The sequence below is a fragment of the Centruroides sculpturatus genome, unplaced genomic scaffold, assembly GCF_000671375.1.
Source record: "Centruroides sculpturatus isolate CEXI.00-Female unplaced genomic scaffold, Cexi_2.0 scaffold1039, whole genome shotgun sequence".
NCBI classification, from domain to species: domain Eukaryota; kingdom Metazoa; phylum Arthropoda; class Arachnida; order Scorpiones; family Buthidae; genus Centruroides; species Centruroides sculpturatus.
The window spans coordinates 107,737-129,531 of record NW_019385341.1 but is presented as its reverse complement, the minus strand read 5'-3'; the positions used below and the strand labels follow the sequence as shown (position 1 = coordinate 129,531).

The 21,795-nt window shown below is 32.3% G+C and overlaps 1 protein-coding gene across 2 annotated transcripts in view; it reads left to right on the top strand.

Moving 5' to 3' along the window:
• Positions 1-8,974, top strand: part of LOC111637873 (dual specificity tyrosine-phosphorylation-regulated kinase 4-like) — an 88,489-nt gene extending 79,515 nt beyond the window's left edge. The window contains exons 5-12 of one of the 2 annotated variants that reach the window (XM_023383466.1): positions 6,966-7,106; positions 7,174-7,312; positions 7,397-7,519; positions 7,585-7,777; positions 7,846-7,975; positions 8,050-8,177; positions 8,263-8,349; positions 8,440-8,974. In XM_023383466.1, the coding sequence (XP_023239234.1) occupies positions 6,966-7,106; positions 7,174-7,312; positions 7,397-7,519; positions 7,585-7,777; positions 7,846-7,975; positions 8,050-8,177; positions 8,263-8,349; positions 8,440-8,519 (1,021 nt within the window). In that variant the 3' untranslated portion in view covers positions 8,520-8,974. Of the gene's footprint in view, positions 1-6,962; positions 7,107-7,173; positions 7,313-7,396; positions 7,520-7,584; positions 7,778-7,845; positions 7,976-8,049; positions 8,178-8,262; positions 8,350-8,439 lie in introns of both variants that reach the window. The other variant, XM_023383465.1, reaches the window with a different exon arrangement.
• Positions 8,975-21,795: the final 12,821 nt, after the last annotated feature.

Genomic DNA, 21,795 nt, shown 5'->3' with positions numbered 1-21,795 from the left:
TACGTACTGAAATTTCAATATTAAAATTTTTCACACATTTAATCTGTTATTAATTTACGCTCTGAAATTTATTATTAAACTACTGCTAAAGTATTAATAATTTTTACACAAATGGAGTGAATGTGTTTCGAATATATTTGCTGAATATAGCGAATATAGTTAGAAATAATGACAAACCGTAGGTGCTTTTAAGTGACAACAAGTAAGTAAACTAATAGTGTAATTCGTTTCATATGAAATAAACTATGCTACTGGTCTGCTTATTTAGCTGCTTATTAATATCAGCGTATTAAAAATAAATGCTGATTTTAATTGAACAAACTTGCAAAAATTTGAAAGATTAACAATGATGTAAATTTAAAAACGAATCTGCATAACGGTAATTAAAAAAGTTGTAATATTATAAAATATTCAAAAATTATTAATTTAAAACAGGAAAAATTTAAACGTTATCCGATTTTTCGTTTAATAATCTAAGAAATTATTTGATAATAGTAATTATTGGTATGGAAACAGACATTCTCTTAGTACCCACAAGGTGGAAAAATCTAAAAAAAAAAAAAAAAAAAATTAAAATTAAAATTGAAAGTTTCGAATATAGTTGTTAAAGTTATAATGTTTATTTTAATTTCTTGAAAGATCAAGATTTATTAGTTTAGTTTATTATTTAATCGAATGTATCTTTAGTTTATCTATATTTTAATTTCCTCTTTTTTCTGGTTATTTTCTAGTTTTTATTTCTTGTCTTCGTATCATTATTTCATCTCGGATCGTTCTTATTCATTTTATAATGATCTCTTACTTAATATAAACAAATAAATCTGTAATATGCATCAGTTGACTTATTAAATTAGTTAATTTTGAGTAATATGAAATTAATTTAAATAAAATCGAAAAAAATAATTATTCATTTATTTACACGATCTATTTAAATTCGATAGTGTTGTATCGAACTACTGTTTCAAGTTCATTTAGATATAGAATCTATTTTTTATGAGTACTGTATTTGTTATCTGCGAAATATCAGATCAACGATCCAATTGGACTACCGACGATGTTATTGATACAAAACAGAACACGCTACCTTCAATAATAAAGCCATCTATTTATAGTTGTATTCTATAGGCTATCTCTTGCCCGTATAAAAACTATCGAAATATATTAATATTTCATTCAGAAATTACAAGTCTTCTAGTGGTTCTGAATTTTTTATAAAGAACTACTTGTCTATCCTAAGATATTTCTAAACCAAACTGCTAACTTTGATTATAAATTACGTGAGTAAATTTGAAAGAAAACTTTATCAGCAACGTCAAAATAATCTCGACTAAACATTTACATTTCAGTTTTCTATTTTATAATAAATGCGTGTAGTAATTTCGTAACCATCATTGTTTGTATTCACTTCCAATCTAAACGTCTATTACATTTGAGTCGTGATTAATGCATGTTGAAATCATTAGAGTCTGTTAAAATTTACGACGAAAAATTAATTTCGTAGGAGATAAAATTATAAAAAGGTTACAAAGAATAGTAAATAACATTTTACGGAAGAAATGCTTTAAAGTAGTATTTTCTGTTAAAAGCAATAAGGTGAATTTTAGGTTACTAAGATGTTGTGCTTTTATCTTTCTATTTCTTTGATTCCATCTACTAAAAAGACAGATAGGAAGATGATGTAACATGGAATGGAATACCAATTATTGTTCCTTACTATTTTTAACTTCAGTATTACTTCTTGTTACTATCATTTCTATTACAGCTTAACCTCTGATAACGGCCACTGACGAAAACGTAAAAAACGGCCGTTGTTTTTGCGGTTATTTTGTATGCATTTTAAAAAGAAACGTTTCTGAACAAATGGCTGCCATTTAAAGGTTGCCATTACTAGAGGTTCGACTGTATTATTGATTAATAAATGTTTTAAAAAGAATACGAAGAATAATATATTCGAATTTCATATTAATAAATGTGAAATATAGTTATTAAACTTATTGTTTTAAAAATGAGATTTATAACGTTAAAGTTTAAAGAAAATCAAAATTGAAATGTAGGAAAATAATTTTAAATATTTCAGAATCAATTAATTTAGCAAAAAATGATGGTTAAAAATTTACAACTATAATTCTTAATATCTTTCCATGAGTTATTGAGAAGTAATATTCTATTAGGTAACATATTCATCACTGAATACAGTTAATTTTTAATAACGTCTTACGAGAGATAAAATACAAACAATTTTTCATGATTATGTTATTTTTTCAGCTATTTTTACATTTATTTCTAATCATTTTAATCTATGATCATTGCCAGGCGCAGGAGAAATACTGATAAAGAAGCAACTTTTTAAAAATAAAATATATTATGTAGTATTTAGTTTTTAACATTTAACGGTCTAAATATTTGTATTCGAATTTCTGGTTTTTGTAGACTATTCAAAACTTTATTTTAAATGTTAAATTTCATTTTTCTTTGAGAATCAGCAAAAATACAAATGAACTTTCATTTGCTTTATTTATGATATTCATTTAAATTTATTTAAAAAATACAATCGAACCTTCAATAGAAGCCGTCTTTCAACAATGGCCACCTCTAAATAGCGCCCATATATTTAGAAACGTTCTTAAAAAAATGCATTCAAAATAACCTCCAAATAAAAAAAAAAAACCCTTTTTATGTTATCATCAATGGCCGTTTTCAGAGGTTTGGCTATCAGTTTTACTATCAAATTAAATAAAATAATTCGCTAAAATAAAATAATTAACAAATTCTTTAAATTCAGAAAAAAACAGATAGAAGTTTTTGTTTAACAAAAAACGAAGTGCATAAATACACTTAACTCCTTACACACAAATTCAAGAGCTTGCCGGATTAGCGAGTTACCAGATTAAAACGAGAGTGTCGGAAAGTGTGTAGGCCTGAAGGCAATGAATGACGTGACCTATCGCCCTTTGGTTCTGATTCTTTTTTGGAGACAGGAGGGCAAACAATATGGTGAGAGTCCGCCCACCATATTGTTTGCCCTCCTGTCTCCATATGCAATACTATACACAGAAATGAAATCCGAAAACAGGAAAACAAGTGTGACAAACATTTTTATGGAAATGGAAGCACATAGGCAATTACACGGCGGATATGCCGGATTATTGAGAGGGCGGATTGACAAGCGTGTACTGTACTTACTTTTATAAAACGAGTGAAAATTGCATAATGGTAAAATTTCTGACTAATTCTGTCATCAGAAGAGGAAGATGGCAATTTATTCTTGGCAGTTTCGTAAATTACCGATTCATTAAAATATCATTACCACTATTATCATAAATCATGCAAATGATTAGCAATTTCTAAAAATAAAATATTTATGCTAATTATTTATTTAAATATTTCTAGATACAAATTGACTATTAAATATTAAATATCACTTTTTAAAATTAGTTACTAAAATTTGTAATACTCTCAAATACAAATGCTATCATTTGTGTAGTTGTATTTACGTACAATTTGATTCTATAAAACAATAAATATTGTTTACTGAAGACGAAATTTTCAAGATAAGTTGAATGCTTTTTTTTCTGATTTAGCCTACACATAGCTAAACTACAAGCTGAGTAGAAAGAAACTAAGCTTTGAGAAATTGATATAATTTTTGCAGTACAGTATTACAATTTTTGCAATAATTCAATCATAATAAAATTTATATGAATCAATGGAATTTTATAATTGTTGCATCGAGAGAGTGGTGTGAGCAGTGACCGAGATAGGCTGTACGCGCAGTGGAAAAAAATATGGCCGACTATTTGTCTGTTCAGGAGCGAGAGAGATTGCTGCGACGCTATGAGGTGTGGAAATCAGTGATCGCAGTGCAGAGATGTGAAAGTCTACGGTGAAGAGACGTCATGCATCCATCCATCCAGAAACCATCAAGATATTGTCATTCGAAGCTTAAATGACCACAGGTTTGGTTTCGGACGCACAGAGAAGTTGGTGGATGGCCCACATTAAATTTTAGGATATGCAGCCCTATTTCCATTTACTAAGGCACGTGTCAAATAATTTTCATCATTCTTGCATTAAAAATATAGAAATTATATCGATTTCTCGATGCCTAATTACTTTCCACCATACTGTAGTTACAGCTTAGGGCTTATTCTACGTGGGGAGAGTTTAAGGCCTCATGTTTTTAAACGTATTATTACTTAATGTACTATGAAGGACTTTTTACGTTATAACTTAGCGTGTGCGCCAACTTTAAGGGGCCGGAACACGTTCGGCCTCCCAATAATATTTTAAATGGCGCTGGACCCCAAAGGAAGATACTTTAGAGATCCTCTGTAACATTTACTTCTGTAAGTAAACAAATAAAGAAAAAATTAAGTACAGGAATAAGATTTGAAAATGACAAAAGTACCTATTGCATACAATATCTAAGGGTTTCTAGGGTTTCTACTTCTAACTAGAACCCTTAATATCGGTTCTAGTTACACTATTGATTACGAGTCGATCATTAGCTAAAATTCGATTGGTTCCGTTGAGGCAAACGATCGAATCGAATTCGGATTTTTCGACTTTCGTTTCATTCAATACATAAATAGTGTTTTCATATCGATTGCGATGATTGTACTGGCAAATTTATTCTTTTTTTGATATTATAATCTGTAACTTTTTTCGCATAAAAACTTTATTTTCAATTCTTCAAAGAAATGAGTCTGTATCTAGAAACCTAAATTTCGATAAATAAAAAATTTATTTAAAATTATTCAATTTTGCAAGCAACATTTTAATGGTTCTTAACATACGAGTAGCATTATGAAATTTCTATGTTATAAATCATTTAAGATTGATGTTATTAATCAGTTTTATCCTGTATGTTACATAGAAAAAACTTAATTGATAAATAAGAAATGATGCTTTATTTTAAAATACGAGGTATCTGAAGAAATTAAACCTATGTCGATGTTCCGTCCAGTATGAAGTGTAAGAAATTAGAATTAATCACTCAGAAATATTAGATTTTTATGTTGAAAAGTTTGGAATGTTGCTTTATCAATCTTCGCTCTTTCTAAATATTAATTAATTATTTATTTATTACATTAAATTTGGCGATGTCTCGTGGATAATATTTGCCACCCCCATTACAATAATCCCAATTAGTTAAAAATTGGTAAAACCAAAAAACCAAAGTTACGCGGTAAAACCAAAGTGAAAAAAAACAACGCGAGAATAACAAAACAATAATAAGACAAATATTTAAAAAATTATTTGGAGTAAAGTATCTTTTTACAAATGGTTTTGAATTTATAGAAGTCAAGGAACAATTTGTCTTCGATTTCGATAGTGGTTTTTTGTTAGCGGTAGAAGAAAGATCTAATTGTTACATTCAGGTGGTAGTAGGGCGTATGAGTACAGGTTGATAATCAACTATTGAATGTAGGAATATGGATAAAGGCATAATGAGAAGAAGAAAGCCTTTAAAATATTTGTATGTATAGATACGATCAAAGTAATCTATATGTTGGAATAGGTTAATTAAAAAGCCCGAGACGGATTTGCGCACCATCAGTGTCATTCATAATCTAATAAAATTTATTTAAAAATTACTTAGATTTTCTCTTTGCAACTTGAAATGGATGTTTCTAAAAATAGAAATGATCTTGATCTTGATGTACCGAATCTCCAGAACATGTTCCTTGGAATGCCCATATCAGAAAGTAACTTCTGTGTAAAACCTTGTTTTATATTTGATCTGATAGATAAATAACTCATTAAATGAAAACTTATTAGAAATGAAACTGATGCCCAACTTAGAATTTGTTCCTTTAAATCAGTGGTTCCCAACCTTTTTTCATTAGCGTACCCCGTGACATGTCATATCTCTAGAATGTACCCCTCATTTAAGAAATTTAGTGAGTAATCGTATTGTTAATTTTACATATTGTAACTTTAAATTAAAGAAAAAAAAACTAAAAGAAAAAGTGTATAATAAAGTTGTGATTGTTGCTAGGAACATTTTTTATCTAATAATTTTTTAATACTATTAGTTTGTGATACATAATATATTATTTTTCTGCCATAATAACTAACTTTTTTCTGTACCCCTAAACAACCTATCGCGTACCCCTAGGGGTACGCGTACCACAGGTTGGGAATCGCTGCTTTAAATAACTGTATTACAGTATTACATTTCATTTTTTTATATTCTTCATTATAAACTACTACTGGACCTTATTTCGCTTATGCAAATTCCGTATTATCAGAATCGGATTTGCACTTGAGCTAAATTTATATGCAGTTTAGGGTTTCGCGTTACAAGCCTATAACGTAAGGCCTCACGTTATTTGGTATTATGTTATAGCTTAGAGCAGAGTTTTTTAACTTTTTGTTATATGGACTTCTTCTCGGAATAATGTTTTTAAATGTATTATATAAAATTAAATTACGAAAGAAGCTAGTTATATAAAAATATAACTAGCTTCTTATATATCTTTATTCATCATTTAGTGGTACTACGCACCGGTTAATGGTTGCAGTGAGTCTTATTTATCGTTATATCGTTGTGGTAAGCAGATGTCTAAAAATTTTCTACTTAGTCTCGGAAGAGGGGGGAGACCTAATTATTGCACTCGGTGAAAACGGGTAAGATCGGCTATAATCTAATAATCTTAATCTTTGCTATCGTCACTTTTTGTCCGAGCAACGCCGGGCTCATCTGTTAGTTTATAGAAGAAAGGCAACAGCTTCATAAATGAAGAGATGCTTGATTAGAGTATAGGATAATGAGAATTAAGATAAGTTGATTTTTGGACCAACTGATTAAATCTAATTGTACCCCAGGTTTATAACTTTATAATCTGAAATTAATTTGTCATTCGTGTAATATTTTATTTGACATTATATAAACTTTAAAATATTCTACTCTGAATAATTTGGCAATTATTTTAATTTGCAATTTTCAATATTACCAGCAGATTTCATCAGCAGGCATTGGTAGAAGTGAAGATTCTAGAGCACTTGTCCAAGAAAGATACGGATGGATATTACTGTATTATCCAGATGTTGGATCATTTTCACTTCCGAAATCATTTATGCATTACCTTTGAATTAATGGGGTAAGAATTAGTGATAACTGCTATTGAATTACTGGCGTAATTATAATTATTATATTTGTCTCATTAGCATGAATTTATACGAATTAATAAAGAAAAATAACTATCAAGGATTCAGCTTGAGTCTCATTCGGCGATTTGCATATTATCTTGTTCAATGCTTAAGGCTCCTGTATAGAGAAAAAATTATACATTGCGATTTAAAACCGGTATTTTTCTTCCTGTTTACTATTCTTAAGTCATATATATAAATTTCTCGGCATATTGTTATTAAAATTCATGTTTAATTGCAGGAAAATATCTTGTTAAAACATAGAGGAAGCAGTTCGATTAAAGTGATAGATTTTGGTAGTTCTTGTTTCGTTAATCAAAGGGTATATACTTACATCCAGTCTCGATTTTATCGATCTCCAGAGGTAAAAATTAAACATTGGATTATAGTAAATATTGAATTTTAGTCTAAAATTAATCTGTCTTTTAGGTAATTCTTGGACTTCCTTACGGGACACCTATAGATATGTGGAGTTTAGGTTGTATTTTAGCTGAATTATATACCGGATTTCCTTTGTTCCCTGGTGAAAACGAAGCTGATCAGTTAGCATGTGTAATGGAAATCTTCGGCCCTCCTCCTGGAGAAATTTTAGAAACTGCTAGCAGGAGGAGATTATTTTTCGGTACGCATCGATTTTATTTAAAATAATTACTTTTAAAGACAGAGTTTAAGGACGATAACATTTGGCAGATTCAAAAGGAGTCCCACGTTCCATCACAAACAGCAAAGGTAAAAAGAGAAAACCTAGTTCCAAAACATTAGCAGCTTCCATCGGATGCGGTGACGAAGACTTTGTCCATTTTCTGACACGATGTTTAGAGTAAGTTTTTATTACAGATAAATTTTCTGGTGTTATATTACTAGAGCTGATATATTTCAGTTAATATTATTTAGATGGAATCCAGATTTACGAATGATCCCAGATGAAGCTCTAAAGCATAATTGGTTGGCTGGAAAAAAGCAAGACGGAGGAAGAATTTCTAGAAGATCACAATCTCTTTCATCCCGTGATATAGAATCTGGTAAGCTACTTTCAATTTCTCTTTTTTCTTTATATTGAATATATTCTAGAAAAAAATTGCCATTTAATTTTCTATTAATGTGTAGGTTGTTCTTCATCAACTGTTTCGAGTGCATTGATAGAAGAGAAAGGTAAAACTGAGAAAAAGCTTTCTTCCGTTTCTAAGACAGCAGGTAATATTTTAAGATAAATAATTCTCCAATATTAGTATCTATTATGATTTTAATGCTTTAATTTCTAATAAACTCCTTATGTATAAACAGCTACAAATGTACAAACTGGACATTCAGAAGAGAAGATTGCTCTAGAAGATTCCGGAACATTTCTCCCTCCCATTTTGTGACTCTGTTTGAATTTTATCTTTCTGTATATTAATACATATCTCCATTCGTTGCAAAATGTTCCACACTCGGCCTTCAAGTGCACTCACTGTTCACGTCCATCACTATTCTGAGTACAATGATGTACATATTGTAAATAAAATGTACTATATTCGTGTGTAGAGTCATCATCCAATAAATTCCTTGGAGGTTTTGCCTTTCTTTTGATCATTGCACTAAATTAAACTAAAATATGAATATTTTTATACTCTTATTTTGCAGAAATGAATAATTGAATTTTAAGTTACAAGTATTAATGGTAATCTGAAAATCGTAAAATATTTAATCGAACTTTTTTCCTGTTAAAATGATGTTTGAATCATAATACTGTATTATATTAATCACAAAATGCAAGAGATGAAAGGATTAATGATATTAATTTAGCATGATTGATAATTCATTATTATTATTATTATTTTGCTAATGATTTTATTCTGTGACGCTTCCAAATATTAAAAATTTTAATTTATTCTTTTGAAATATAAAAATATATATAAATAAAATTCTAGAAATTTTTAATTATTGTTTGAAGATTTTTCTGTTATGATTTTTACAGTATCCAAAAAAAATGGCGCAATTAGGTAGGCTAAATATAATTTGTTTTGAAATTTTAAAGACATTAAAGAGTCTTAAAATATTTATTTTTATTATTATTTCACCAATACTTATAAGTTAGATTTAAGAAGTATAAGTATGTTGGTTGATGAAATAAAGCAACACAACACGTAAGCAATCTACAGAAAGGGCACGATGCTTTCATGAGATTTTCTAGGGAAATTGGCCCCTATTAGGTGTTAAAAACATTGTTTTAATTTTCCAATTCTATAAATGCCCCACTTTTGGCCGTCTGTCTGTCTGTCCTTTCTTAATCTCAAGAAAGATGTTAGATAAATGAGATTCAAACAAAATATAGAAAGACTGGGAACAGGAGGCTCCGATTAACTATATACGAACTTCTGATGAAAACCGAAAGTCACGTTATTTCAATTCAAATATTTTCCCCTGAAAGGAGTTAGATAGATGACCGGCACGACTCCATTGCTAACGAAAAAGTATTATATATACACGGGGACAAGATACTACAGTACTAATTTGAGGTGAAGAACTTATATTTTAAATTAAATACAGTAAATTAAAAATATGATTAAAAATTGCAGCCAGGCAATGTGACGATGTCACAAGGAATAATAGTTTGTTATTTTATTATTTTTAGCTTTAATTAATTTTTAGGTTTAATTTATTTAGTATTAATTTAGTTTTAATTTTTATAATAAATTTTAATAATTTTTATTTATTTTATTTTGCATTAATTTTGCCTGCATTTTTTGAACCTTTAATTACATTTTTTAAAATCAATTTCAACTCCTTTTTTCTTTTGCCATATAATTTACAGTTGTTTCGTGCAAAAGGGTCATCAAATTTAAATTTATTTAAACTTTTTTAGTAATTTCATTAATGTTTGTTTTATAAATTTGCCTGCTTTTTAAATTTTTTTTATTTATTTTAAATTTTAATTATAAGCGAGTTAACATTGATTGAACTATAGGGCTACTTAGTTATAAATTAATTAATTTTTCATTAAATTATATGAAAAAATAATTTTTGTTTCTTAAATTTTTAAAAAGCGTAATTCGTTAATAAGATTTTATTTTGTTCAATTAAACTTTCGTAATTAATTTCTAATTTTAAACATTTAAATGCAAATTTAAAGAAAACTTAATTCAATTTATCAATGGTTGAATAATTGATCAGGTAAGTTTTTATGTTTACATGGAAATATTGTATAAACAAATGACATTATTTTCTATGAAAATTCTTTCATTTGATATTGTCAAGATTTCCTATTTAACAACGTTAATATAGTAGTCGATAAACAATATGTAGATACATAATAAATTTACTTTGTTATAACAATATCTTGCAAGAAAGTAATGGTTGTGAGTATATCTGATGATAGCCGAGGAGGTAAAGCTCCATCGAATCGGGCGAGCAACTCTCCGAGAAGTTTAAGTGGACGATACAGTGGCCAAGCGGTCTTTGTTTCCTGAACACTGGGAGCTCGGTCGTGGGTTCACGCCTCGCTCGGACGGGCTAGCCACGTGGAATTTTCCGGGTTTTCTGCACGTCTGTAACGTGTAAATAGGGGCCAGTTTCCCTTAAAAAGACCTTCAGGAAGGCATCCCCCTTGGCAGATGGCCCAACTGCCATAACTGAACAAACAAACCCTGTGATTTTCATCTTTTTGATTTTGGCTGTGGACACACTTTAAAAAGTGTAGTTTATCGAGAACATGTTGCAAATTTGGCAGCTTCGATACTGCACGAGAAAAGCATCACAGAAGATCAATTACAGTCGGCCGAACCCAAATATATGTGGAAACAGTACCCTATTGCCAGGAACGCTCATATCGGATCCGAAATAGAGAGGGCTTCTTTTACCTCTTAGAGTGTCCGTTTTGAATTTTTTTTCTTGAACAAACGAAATACGGTACGTAAAATGTTTCTTTATTATTAGAAAGTAGTTTTAAAGATTTTATTTTCTGTTTGCAAAAAAATAGCATTAATATACATAAAATAGCTTAAAATAGCATTAATTTACAGGAGTAAAAATCACTAAGAGTCCAAGTTTTCTTTGGATCAGGAAGAAAATCTCCAGTTCCTCTCAATGGCCTGCCTAATGGCACTAAGAAAGTGATTTTGTTCTATTGAGTACCGTGAGAAAATTTTCATTAGCTTTTTTGCAGTTTTTATTTATGTATTATCGAAAATTACAATTTTTGTAGTGAAATATGTTATTTTTTAACGTCATGGACATCCGAAATTTTACTTTCTGAAATGGAAAAAACAATTATTACAAAATATAGATTGCTGAAATATGTTAAAAATTTTTTTAAGTAAACGAAAAACAAACTTTCTGAAATAAATTATAATTTGTAGAAATATAAACTAGGAAACAAAATATTTTTGGCAATCCATTCCAATTATTAAGTCAACTGAAAGTGCATCAATTAATTCACAATATTTGAGGCGGAGCGTCAGAGAATCCTCTTCTAAGTGGCTTGCAGAATTCTGTTCGTTTTTAAAATCTGTTCGATCGATTTTGATTAAACTTTACCATTTTTCATTATTTGCGATGAGGAATCCAAAAATATAATAAAAAATGGGGGTCCATAACTTCGTTTTCGAGATATAAGATCGTTTCACGAGCGTGAGCGACAAAGTCTCGGGATGTCCCAAGGTTGCTAGCAGGTCTTGCATGTGGCTTATAGAATAGAGTTCGTTCTCAAAATTTGATTGGCCTATTTTATTAAAACAGCCATTTTCTATTGATTGTGATGAAGAATCTAGAAATGTAATAAATGCAAATGTAGAAAGTAGGGTTCCAAGATTTCGTTTTCGATATAAAGTGGGGTCAAAGTGATAATGTCCGTCTCCTTGAGCATGCCTAAAGGAATTTAGGGCCAAATAAAAAACATTGTTGAGTTTACATAACAGAAAACAGACACAAAAAACGAACAGAACACAAGAACAAAGCAATTGGCATCGATTGCTTTAGTTTTGGTTTATTCGTATATCGCAACGCGACACGTGGGCGATCTGATAAGGGGAATACAATAAAAGACTGGAGGTCTTTTATTGGAGTACTGCCCCTATTTAGATGTTACTAACGTGAATAAAACGTAGTCAAACCGTTCGACAGGAGCAAATTCACAGCCAACTACCAGTGTTCAGTGGTTTTATCCACTTAGCCGCTGGTGGACATTGGCATTCATTGCCTTGTTCTTAGATCGCCTTTCCGTGTTGATCAGTGTAAGGGTCATCTCTATGTACCGGTCAGTACAAGAACCCTTTCTCTTGGCCGGAAGGGTGCGAGTGTCGCCTCTCTCGTGGTCGGGGGTGAAAAGATGTCTCTTTCGTGGCGGCAAGTGCAAAGTTTTCCTGTCCGCGACCATCAGTAATAAAGAATTGCTTTTTCTGTGTCTAACAATGCAATGATCACTTCTTTCTTTTCTGCTCCGTCTCAATTCTATCGAGATACGACAAAGTCGCGCGATGTCCTAGTTTAAATTGTATTGCAATACACTAGGTGATCATTAAGTTCTCCTATTCAACGTTGTCTGTAGATATTTAGCCTTTCAAATGCAACCAAATCTGGTATGATGCCATTTCGAAAGGTACGTAAGATATTTCCATAAAAAAGACAAATTAGTACTAAAACTCATCACTATGTCACTTTTGGCGCTTTAAGCAAGAAACATTTTATTTATACAAGACACTTATGCAGAAAGCTTAGCAATGCAAGGGATACTGCTCAATATAATTCTTATTCTGCAAGTGTGTTCAACGGCCGACAGTAAATCCTCTGTGATGTGAATAATCCTTCTCATATGCAGTGTGATACCATCTTTCAAGGCTATCATATTTGCAATGTCTTCAATAAATCAAGCTTTTTCTAAGTGTTTTCACAACCAAGTTTTTACAATTATTCATCGCTTGCAACACAAAAAGAGCCATAATGGTAAACTTTTGTACTAATTGGGCTGCAATTTGAAAAAATGTAGATCTATAAATTTCCACTATCGTCTGTCCATTCTTCCTTAATCTCGAGAACGGAGTTAGATAGACGAAAGAAGAGACCAGATATGGAAAGCTTAGGGGCAACAGGTGGCCCCGATTAACTTCCGGTACAAACTGGGAGTCACGTTATTTTAATTCAAAAATTTTCTCCTGAAAGCAGTTAGATGTCCGGCACAACTCTGTTGCTAACGGAAAAGTATGATCTACAGGGCAAGACTACTAATTTGAGGTGTAGAGCATATATTTTAAATTAAATAAATTCACAAAATATGCAGCCCGGTATTGTGACGATGTCACAATGAATAATTTCTTTTTTTTTTTACGGAAATTCTTCAGCATGTCCTGGAATATCATTATGCTAGTTCGTTGCATTTAGATTGCTAAATATCTCTGTGGACTGCGTTGAACAGGGTTAGTTTCATTACGACTGTATATAGGCTACTATTCCGTAATTCTTCATAGATTGGTGAGGATTAATCTTTTGAAAGTTTCAGCGATAGTTACGCATTTAAATTTCGATATCTTGATTAAAAAATTAAGAATAAAATTAATATTTTCCATTTTATTTTTTCAGTATTGTTATCAATGGTAAGAAATCCAGATTTGAATATTGAAAGTTTTTTCATTAAGCAAAAGTACATATAATACATTCATTCCCTGATTTAAGAAACCGCGATGATCGTTAAATTTTTTGTTGTTTTCAATAGTTTTTGCAAATAACAATATACTTTCAATGCAATTTTAAAATAAGAAAAACTATTTAAAACAGTTACATGAAAACCGAGACCAGATGTGAAAAGCTTAGGGGCAGGAGGCCCCGATTAACTTACGATACAAGAACTTCTGGTCTGAACCTGTAGTCATGTGAATTCAATTCAGAAATTTCCCCTGAATGTTTAAGGTTTGCCGACATCGTGCAAAAATATCAAAAGGGTCGAGCGGTCGCGAAGGGTCGTATGTGGGCGATCGGCACTGAGACAGACTCTACGGTTACAAGAAACCGTTTATTTGACACAAAAGAAGCTTACAAGATTTCCGCGGTCTTGGAAGTTCTACGTCGGCAGCAGCCTCTGGGTCTTCCTCTCCTTTCCAAGATAGTCCCATTTCGAAGGAGTGTCCCAGGTTGACCAATGACCAGAATGACCAATTCCATCGACGTCTCGACGACTCCGGGACGATGGGTCGACTTTCGTTGATGTAAAGATGTCGATCCGAGGTCGGGAGATGGAGACGAAGATGGGCACTAGACACACAAACAACAATAGATCCGCCACTTGAAACTTTCGGGAGAAGAATTCGTCGCGTCCTTGAATTCTCAGGTTTTATCCGTTTTCCTCCGATTCCACTTTCCGATTAGTCTCTCTTCGTACCTGGTGACAATTCGAAACCTTTCGGGGGTGCGGGAAAGGTCAAAATCGAAGTTTAATTCGATTCTCATCCGGAGATAGTCGATCTTCGTTTTTCCATTGTTCTATTGTTTAAAAGTCCTTAAAAGTTTCATCGAAAAACCATTTCTAACTTCTAATTTTTACTTAGAAAAAAGATAATTTTGTCCTTAAAAGTAAATGATTTTAACGCGAATTCAGTGAGGTTCGGACCTGTCCAGAGCCTCACAAATGGAGTTACATTGTTAAATTGTGGCAACGCAACACTTGGGCGATCTGCCTAGAGGGGATGCCTTCCGGAAGGTCTTTTTAAGGGAAACTGGCCCCTATTTAGGCATTACAGACTTGGAGAAAACCCGGAAAACTCCACGTGGCCAACCCGTCCGAGCGAGGCGTGAACCCACGACCGAACGCCCAGTGTTTGGGGTACGAAGACCACTTGGCCACTGGTGGGCACTGACTCTATTGCTAAAAATATGATGTACGGGGGCAAGACTACTAATTTGAGGTGAAGAGCATATATTTTAAATCATATAAATTAAAAATATGATTAAAAATTGCAGCTCAGCATTGTGATGATGTTACAATAACTAATTGCTCGTTACTTACCGTATACCTTTTTATTCTCATTTTTATTTTTTTATTTTTTGCATCTTAATTACATATTTTATATATTTTCATTTTGCGTTTATTTAAATTATAATATGAATATCTTAGCATATTAATTGCATTTTTAAAATATATTATTTTCATAAGTATTGTTTCAAGACAAATTCACTCAAAATACGAACAGCTTTTTTTCCGAAGTTGAATTTAATATAAAATTTTTTTCTTAATTCAGTTTGAAGAGTTGCTAATTTTTCTTGACAGCATAAGTAATAAATAATAATGTACAGATTATTATGCCCAGAGGAAAAAAGAATGTTGTAATATTATAAATTTTAATTTTGCAAATTGGTACAAGTTAAAATTCATTTCACTTTAATGCTCTCCAAATATAAATGTGTGACCGGACCTGACGAATTTTGATAGAAATTTCATTTTTCGTCTTTCAAAAAATTTTCCCATTTTTATTACCGGAGAATGATTACATCTCTCTATCGAGAGTCGTTTCCTTTCCCATGGAACTCATCGAATGTGTCACTGGGAACTACAGTGGGTGATCGGTTAACGAACAAATCGGATAACGAACACTTTCGCGAAAGATTTTTATGTTCGGACAACGAACACATGATCGGATAACGAACACCTCAAGAGCAAATACATAATACATTCATTCCCTGATTTAAGAAACCGCGATGATCGTTAAATTTTTTGTTGTTTTCAATAGTTTTTGCAAATAACAATATACTTTCAATGNACTTTAATGCTCTCCAAATATAAATGTGTGACCGGACCTGACGAATTTTGATAGAAATTTCATTTTTCGTCTTTCAAAAAATTTTCCCATTTTTATTACCGGAGAATGATTACATCTCTCTATCGAGAGTCGTTTCCTTTCCCATGGAACTCATCGAATGTGTCACTGGGAACTACAGTGGGTGATCGGTTAACGAACAAATCGGATAACGAACACTTTCGCGAAAGATTTTTATGTTCGGACAACGAACACATGATCGGATAACGAACACCTCAAGAGCAAATACAAGAAGAAGCGACTTAAAATAATGAATACAGATTGGTCTTCCCTTGTCTTCAGACAACAATTTGAAACTTTTTGGAGTGCGAGAGACGTTGACATCGATGCTCAACCCGGTATATACTGATCGGATAGTATTCCTCCGAACTTTGGAACTCTCCCTTATAATTCCAGCCTTTTATTTTTCTGACAGAAGAAGATATTTATCGCCGCGCGAAAAATAAATGTAAACTCTCTCTCTCTCTCTCGGTCAGGAATCCGTTAACCTCAGATATATAAATAAACAGGTATTTTTCGTTCTAATTAAATAGTAGTGTGCACTTTTTCCGATCCACCGTCTCTCAATTCTCCACCATCCCGAATCAGATCGCCGCGCACGTGACCGCTCGCGCGAATTCCGAATTTGCGGCCGTTAAGGTTTCTGTGTCTATCCTAGAAGACACAGTGCTGTCAGTCCTGACGAGGCACTGAAGAGGTGCCGACCTTTTGGTCACACTGGTGTCAGAGCGGGATCTAAATTTGTAACAGCCATAGACAAATTGAAATAGGATGGAGGCTCGAGGAGAAGGACGTGCGCGAAGAGAGACGGCAGAAAGTGCCACGTTAAGCAGACTCGGGGGCATGATTCCGTTAATAACCTCCTTTGCAGGGGACTCTGATGGCCTTAACTTCTGATGGCCAATTAGTTAACTTCGCTATTTCATCTAGCGATTTCTTTGAATCGCTAGATGAAATAGCAAAGTTAACTAATCGGGTTTATCTTAGTTTAAATTTACAGAAATTGTAAGTCTGAGTTAGATAAATGCAATAGAAATGATTGCTCTTTTTATGATATAAACATTATTTGTATTCGTCTTGCTCCGGAAGGAAGCTGTTTGCTTAGAAAATAATAAATAAATATAAAATTTATTTTGCTAATCAAACTACACTTACGGTTTTAGTTATTGGATCAAATAATTCGTTGTTAATTATTTACTTGAACGATTATTGTAAATTCTTATTGTTTTCCAGCAATATTTGTAACGCGGGCATAATTTATTTACGTGTAATTCTACGGATATAGTTAAATTAATTGGATATTTTTAATTAAACAAACAATTAGTTATTGTGACATCGTCACAATAAAGGGCTGCAATTTTTAATCATATTTTTATAATTAATTTAATTTAAAATATCGGTCTTGATATTAGTAGTATATTATTCCTGTGCTGTACACCATACTTCTCTTGTTAACAACAGAGTCATTCCGTTTATCGGTTATCTATCTAAGTCTGTTTAGGGAAAAAGTTTTGAATTGAAACAAAAAGGAATTCCGGCCCAAACCGGAAGTTCGTATATAGGTAATCGGAGCCTCCTGCCCTAAGTTTTCCATATCTGGTCTCGACTTTCATCTACCTAACACCTTTCTCGAGATTAAGGAAAGAGACAGACAGGAAATTTATAGGTCTACAATTTTTTTAAATTTTAGCCTAATAAAAACCTTAAATAGTTTGCGAGTAATTTTGTAGTAGACTGAAGCAACCCGTTTACTGTATCAATTTCTAACAACTATATTAAAATTTATGGAATTACTACAGGAAATTTACCATAGCTTCTATCGTAGAGCAGGACCGTCAAGGCCCATTTTTAGCTGCTTTTTCCCTTGGATTTTGAGTGAGATGCCGGTTTACAAATTTCCATCGCTATAGACGCACCTAGTCTTCTATTCATTGACATGGAGTTGCATTTACAGAAATAACACAAAATCGATTTTTTCACGCTATGTATGTAGCGTGAAACACGATAAATTGAATATTGTATTTTTTATGTAGGATTTTGTTGTAGTAGAAGTAATAATTAACGCTTTTAAATTGCTGTTGTATATTTTTATTCCCGACTCTGTTTTATCTCTGATCCTTATGAACATTTAGATCAGTAAAACATAAAAAGATATAAGAAAAGATTATCTTTTGATAAAAAGGATTATTAAGAATTCTAACAAATTTGGAAACTAAGAATAAAATAGAGAGGAAGATAAAAGATTATAAGTAAGACCCGTATGCATTAACTCATAACTGAGAATATTACTTCTAGATGAAAATTGCAATTTTAATTATACATCAATCATTAAGTCACTTTAGAAATCAAATAACTAATATGCAAGTTAAATTACAAATCTTAACATTAATGATTTTCATAAAACGCTTTATGCATGCAAACTGATTATTGGTACTGTAGGCTACTTAAAGGCCACTAACAGAAATATTTAGGCCTGTCATTAATTAATAGTTTGATCTAACTCTGTATTTATTACAGTTAATTATAATAAACAATTGTACTGTTATTTCATATTTTAATAAGTTTACAAGATCAGACTTAAAAAGATAGAGTTTATAATGTGATTCAATTGTGGGGACCAGGGGCCGTCAAAAGTTAGTTTACGTTAGATTAGGGTAGGGTCCTGCCACCAGGTGTGTTTTATCGGACACACCGCCGATTTTGTTATAACCAGATAGTTAAGGCGCGAGGGTAAGAGTCACTCTGAAGTCCGGGAATGAGCCTCTCAGGAGGATGAATGCAAAGTCAAATACAAATAACATGAGTTTATTATCAAAAATTAAGTTCTGGATAACACTCTTAAAATCCGATTCGAGAAATCTGCCTATTTCTATCTATAAAACGAGGAGGCTGCCTAACAGGGTGGTGTCCGAACTACAACATACCAGGAAAAAGAGAGCCGTCTTCTCTTGTAAGTCCAGTCAGTCTCCTGATCTAGTTCTTTCTTCCCTTTTGCTTGGTCCTTCACTGATGTCTGCCGGTAAATGGCGTTCGATTCTAGACGAAATTTCCTTGCGATTATGGCGGGACGGGTCTACTCAAGTCTACTGCTGATGTCCGCCGTTGATGCCTTCCTTGTATGGGATGGTTCGTCGAGAGTCTGGAGAGGCCGGTATTTTCTACCGTTGTCTGCCAAGGAGCTCTGTCTGTGTCTGGATTTGTACCTCTTTTATACGCTTTTCAGCGCAGGAGAGTTATGATATGGCTTACTATCGTATTGGTTTGACTTTTGAGCCGAGTCATTACAGAAGCAAAACTGTTTTCACTGACAAATCCCATCATTATTCATCGATTGTTTTGGTTACTGTTGTGCCTTGAAACGATGTTCGATCTCCTCTATGATCGGGGGGGCATGAAGTGGTGTTTTTCCACTTTCTTTAAGTTTTATTCTCTTACAAATTTTATTTAATTATTTAATTGTCTTCTCATCCTTTTCCTCGCATGTTGTGAGATTTATTGCCGTTAATTAATATTCTAAATTGTTTCTCTAAATCATTAGGAAAGTCCCTAGAATCGGAAAAATAGACAAATTTCTCTTACACTTTGATCCATGTATAAACAAACTCGGTATCTTCAAGATGTGGGTTCAAAAGAAAAAGGATATAAAATAAATACAATGTTTAAATACAATAAAATCTCTAACTAATTAATTAAAGTGACAACAAAGTGACTAAACTAAGATTATTACAGATAATGTAAATACGTAAATAACAAATTCACACACACACACACACACACACACACACACACACACATAGTAACAACAAATTTTGGTGGGGGGAATGGTGGTCTTCACACAATACTTTGAAATCGGACCAATTGTATTTAATAGAGAATTGAATGCCGATTCCTAAAATTCCCACTTCAATATTCCCCTAGTTTTTGAGATATTGGCAGTTAAAGTTGGCGATGCACGCAAGGAAAAATGAAAAAAGCTGCCTTCCAATAGCATGTCTTCCGTAGCAGAACGGTAAATTCTCTTTTTCCACCAAAAGCTTCTTCTACGAATGGTTCTTAAGTCGAATATCGTAAATGTTGATTTTTCTTTCTTTCCTTTTTCTGTTTTTTTCATTTTTGTAACTTAGGCAGGAAGCAACTGCAAAGAGACCGCTTTCTTCCTATCATGAGAACAATAATGATTATAGTCTCTACAACTTTTTAATATTTTGTACAGGTTTCCCTTGATTAACGCGGTTAATTAATTTCTTGATGTTACCGCGTATATCAAAATCGCGTTAATCAAAGACGGTATCTATGTTAAGATGCCTGTTAAAGCCGTGTTAATTAAAACTGTCACGTATATAAAGGGATTCCCACAATTAATTTTGCGCGTTAATCAAATCCCGCATTATGCGTGGGATACCTGTACAATAAAAATGTAAACAAAGGCAGCATTACGAGTGTATTCCATTCACAAAAATAGCAGATAGCCTACATATTTAAAAAAATTAATAAATTACAGATTCGATCCTGGAACTGCTCACAGCAAAAACAGTTGCCTTAACCATTATACTATATGGGACGCGACGAGGAGAAATCAATGTTTTTGGTCTTTTTTTATGCAGCGTCAACTTTAACTGCCAATATCTCGAAAACTAAAGAAGTATTGAAGTAATCAAGGAAATCTTAGGAATAAGCATTCAATTCTTCTTAAATAGGTCTGGTTTCAAAGCTTTGAACCATAGAAAAAGCCTTTTTCTTCTTAGTTTTTAAAATAGTCTAATCAAAAAGTTATTCAAATTTTTACTTTTCCGGCTGTTATAGAATTTAACATAGAGAAAATATGGTAATTGGTTAAATTTTCACTCATTTTTTTTTGTGTATTCCTCGACGTTTTGACATCCCAATAGCTCAAAGATGTAAAACAAGCCTTACAAAATTGTATGTGCGCGTATGTCGGAGTCTGTTTTGCTTTATATCTTAGACCTGGATGAAGGAAAAAAAAATTGAAACTTGGCAGAGTTATTTCTAAATACATAGGGCATTGATTGACGCTATTAAATTTTGGTGGTTAAAGATCAAGGAAGTCGGGAGATAGAAGGGGTCATGGGCCATGTCTCTAGTTGAGTCAGTCTTAATGAAAAATTTTACTCATCTATAATATAATCGAGACGGGTTGATGATAATGATAATAATAATAAGTGCAGAGCCCAAACGGTTAGGAGTTGGAAGCTGAAATTTGGTACACAGATAGGGTACGTCACGAAAACGCACACTAAGAAGGGATTTTTCGAAATTCCTCCCGGGGGGGGAGAAAGACAGGATTAAGGCTTAACACTTCCATCAACAATGGAAGTGTTAAGTAACAATGGCGGTGTTAGGTAACAATGGAAGTTTTAAGTAACAATGGAAATCTTACGTAACAATGGAATTGTTAAGAGAAAGCGACGTGCGATACGCAGATGCAGTTTTTTCGTTTTTGCGGGAAATCGAACATATTTTTAGACCCATCTAAAAATTCTCTAAGGGGACCCAATTCTTGCATTCTGTGAAAACGGGTAAGGTTGACTGTAACGTAATAATCTTTATCTTAGTTATCGTTACTTTTGCCCGAGCAACGCCGGGCCCATCTGCTAGTTATTGATATTTACGATTTTTTTTAAAAGTTCACTCCTACTCCAAAAATAAGGTTTTGTCTTATTATAATAATTAATAAAATAAAAGTTATTTTAATAAAACACCATAATAGATGGCGCCATAAATAATTTTTATTTCGAGCCATAGTCTTAGTGTTTATCTTCATTATTCTTTTCTGAAAAATCGGAAAATTTCTTATAATTCAACAACTCTAATTAATATTTAAATTTTATATCATTATATC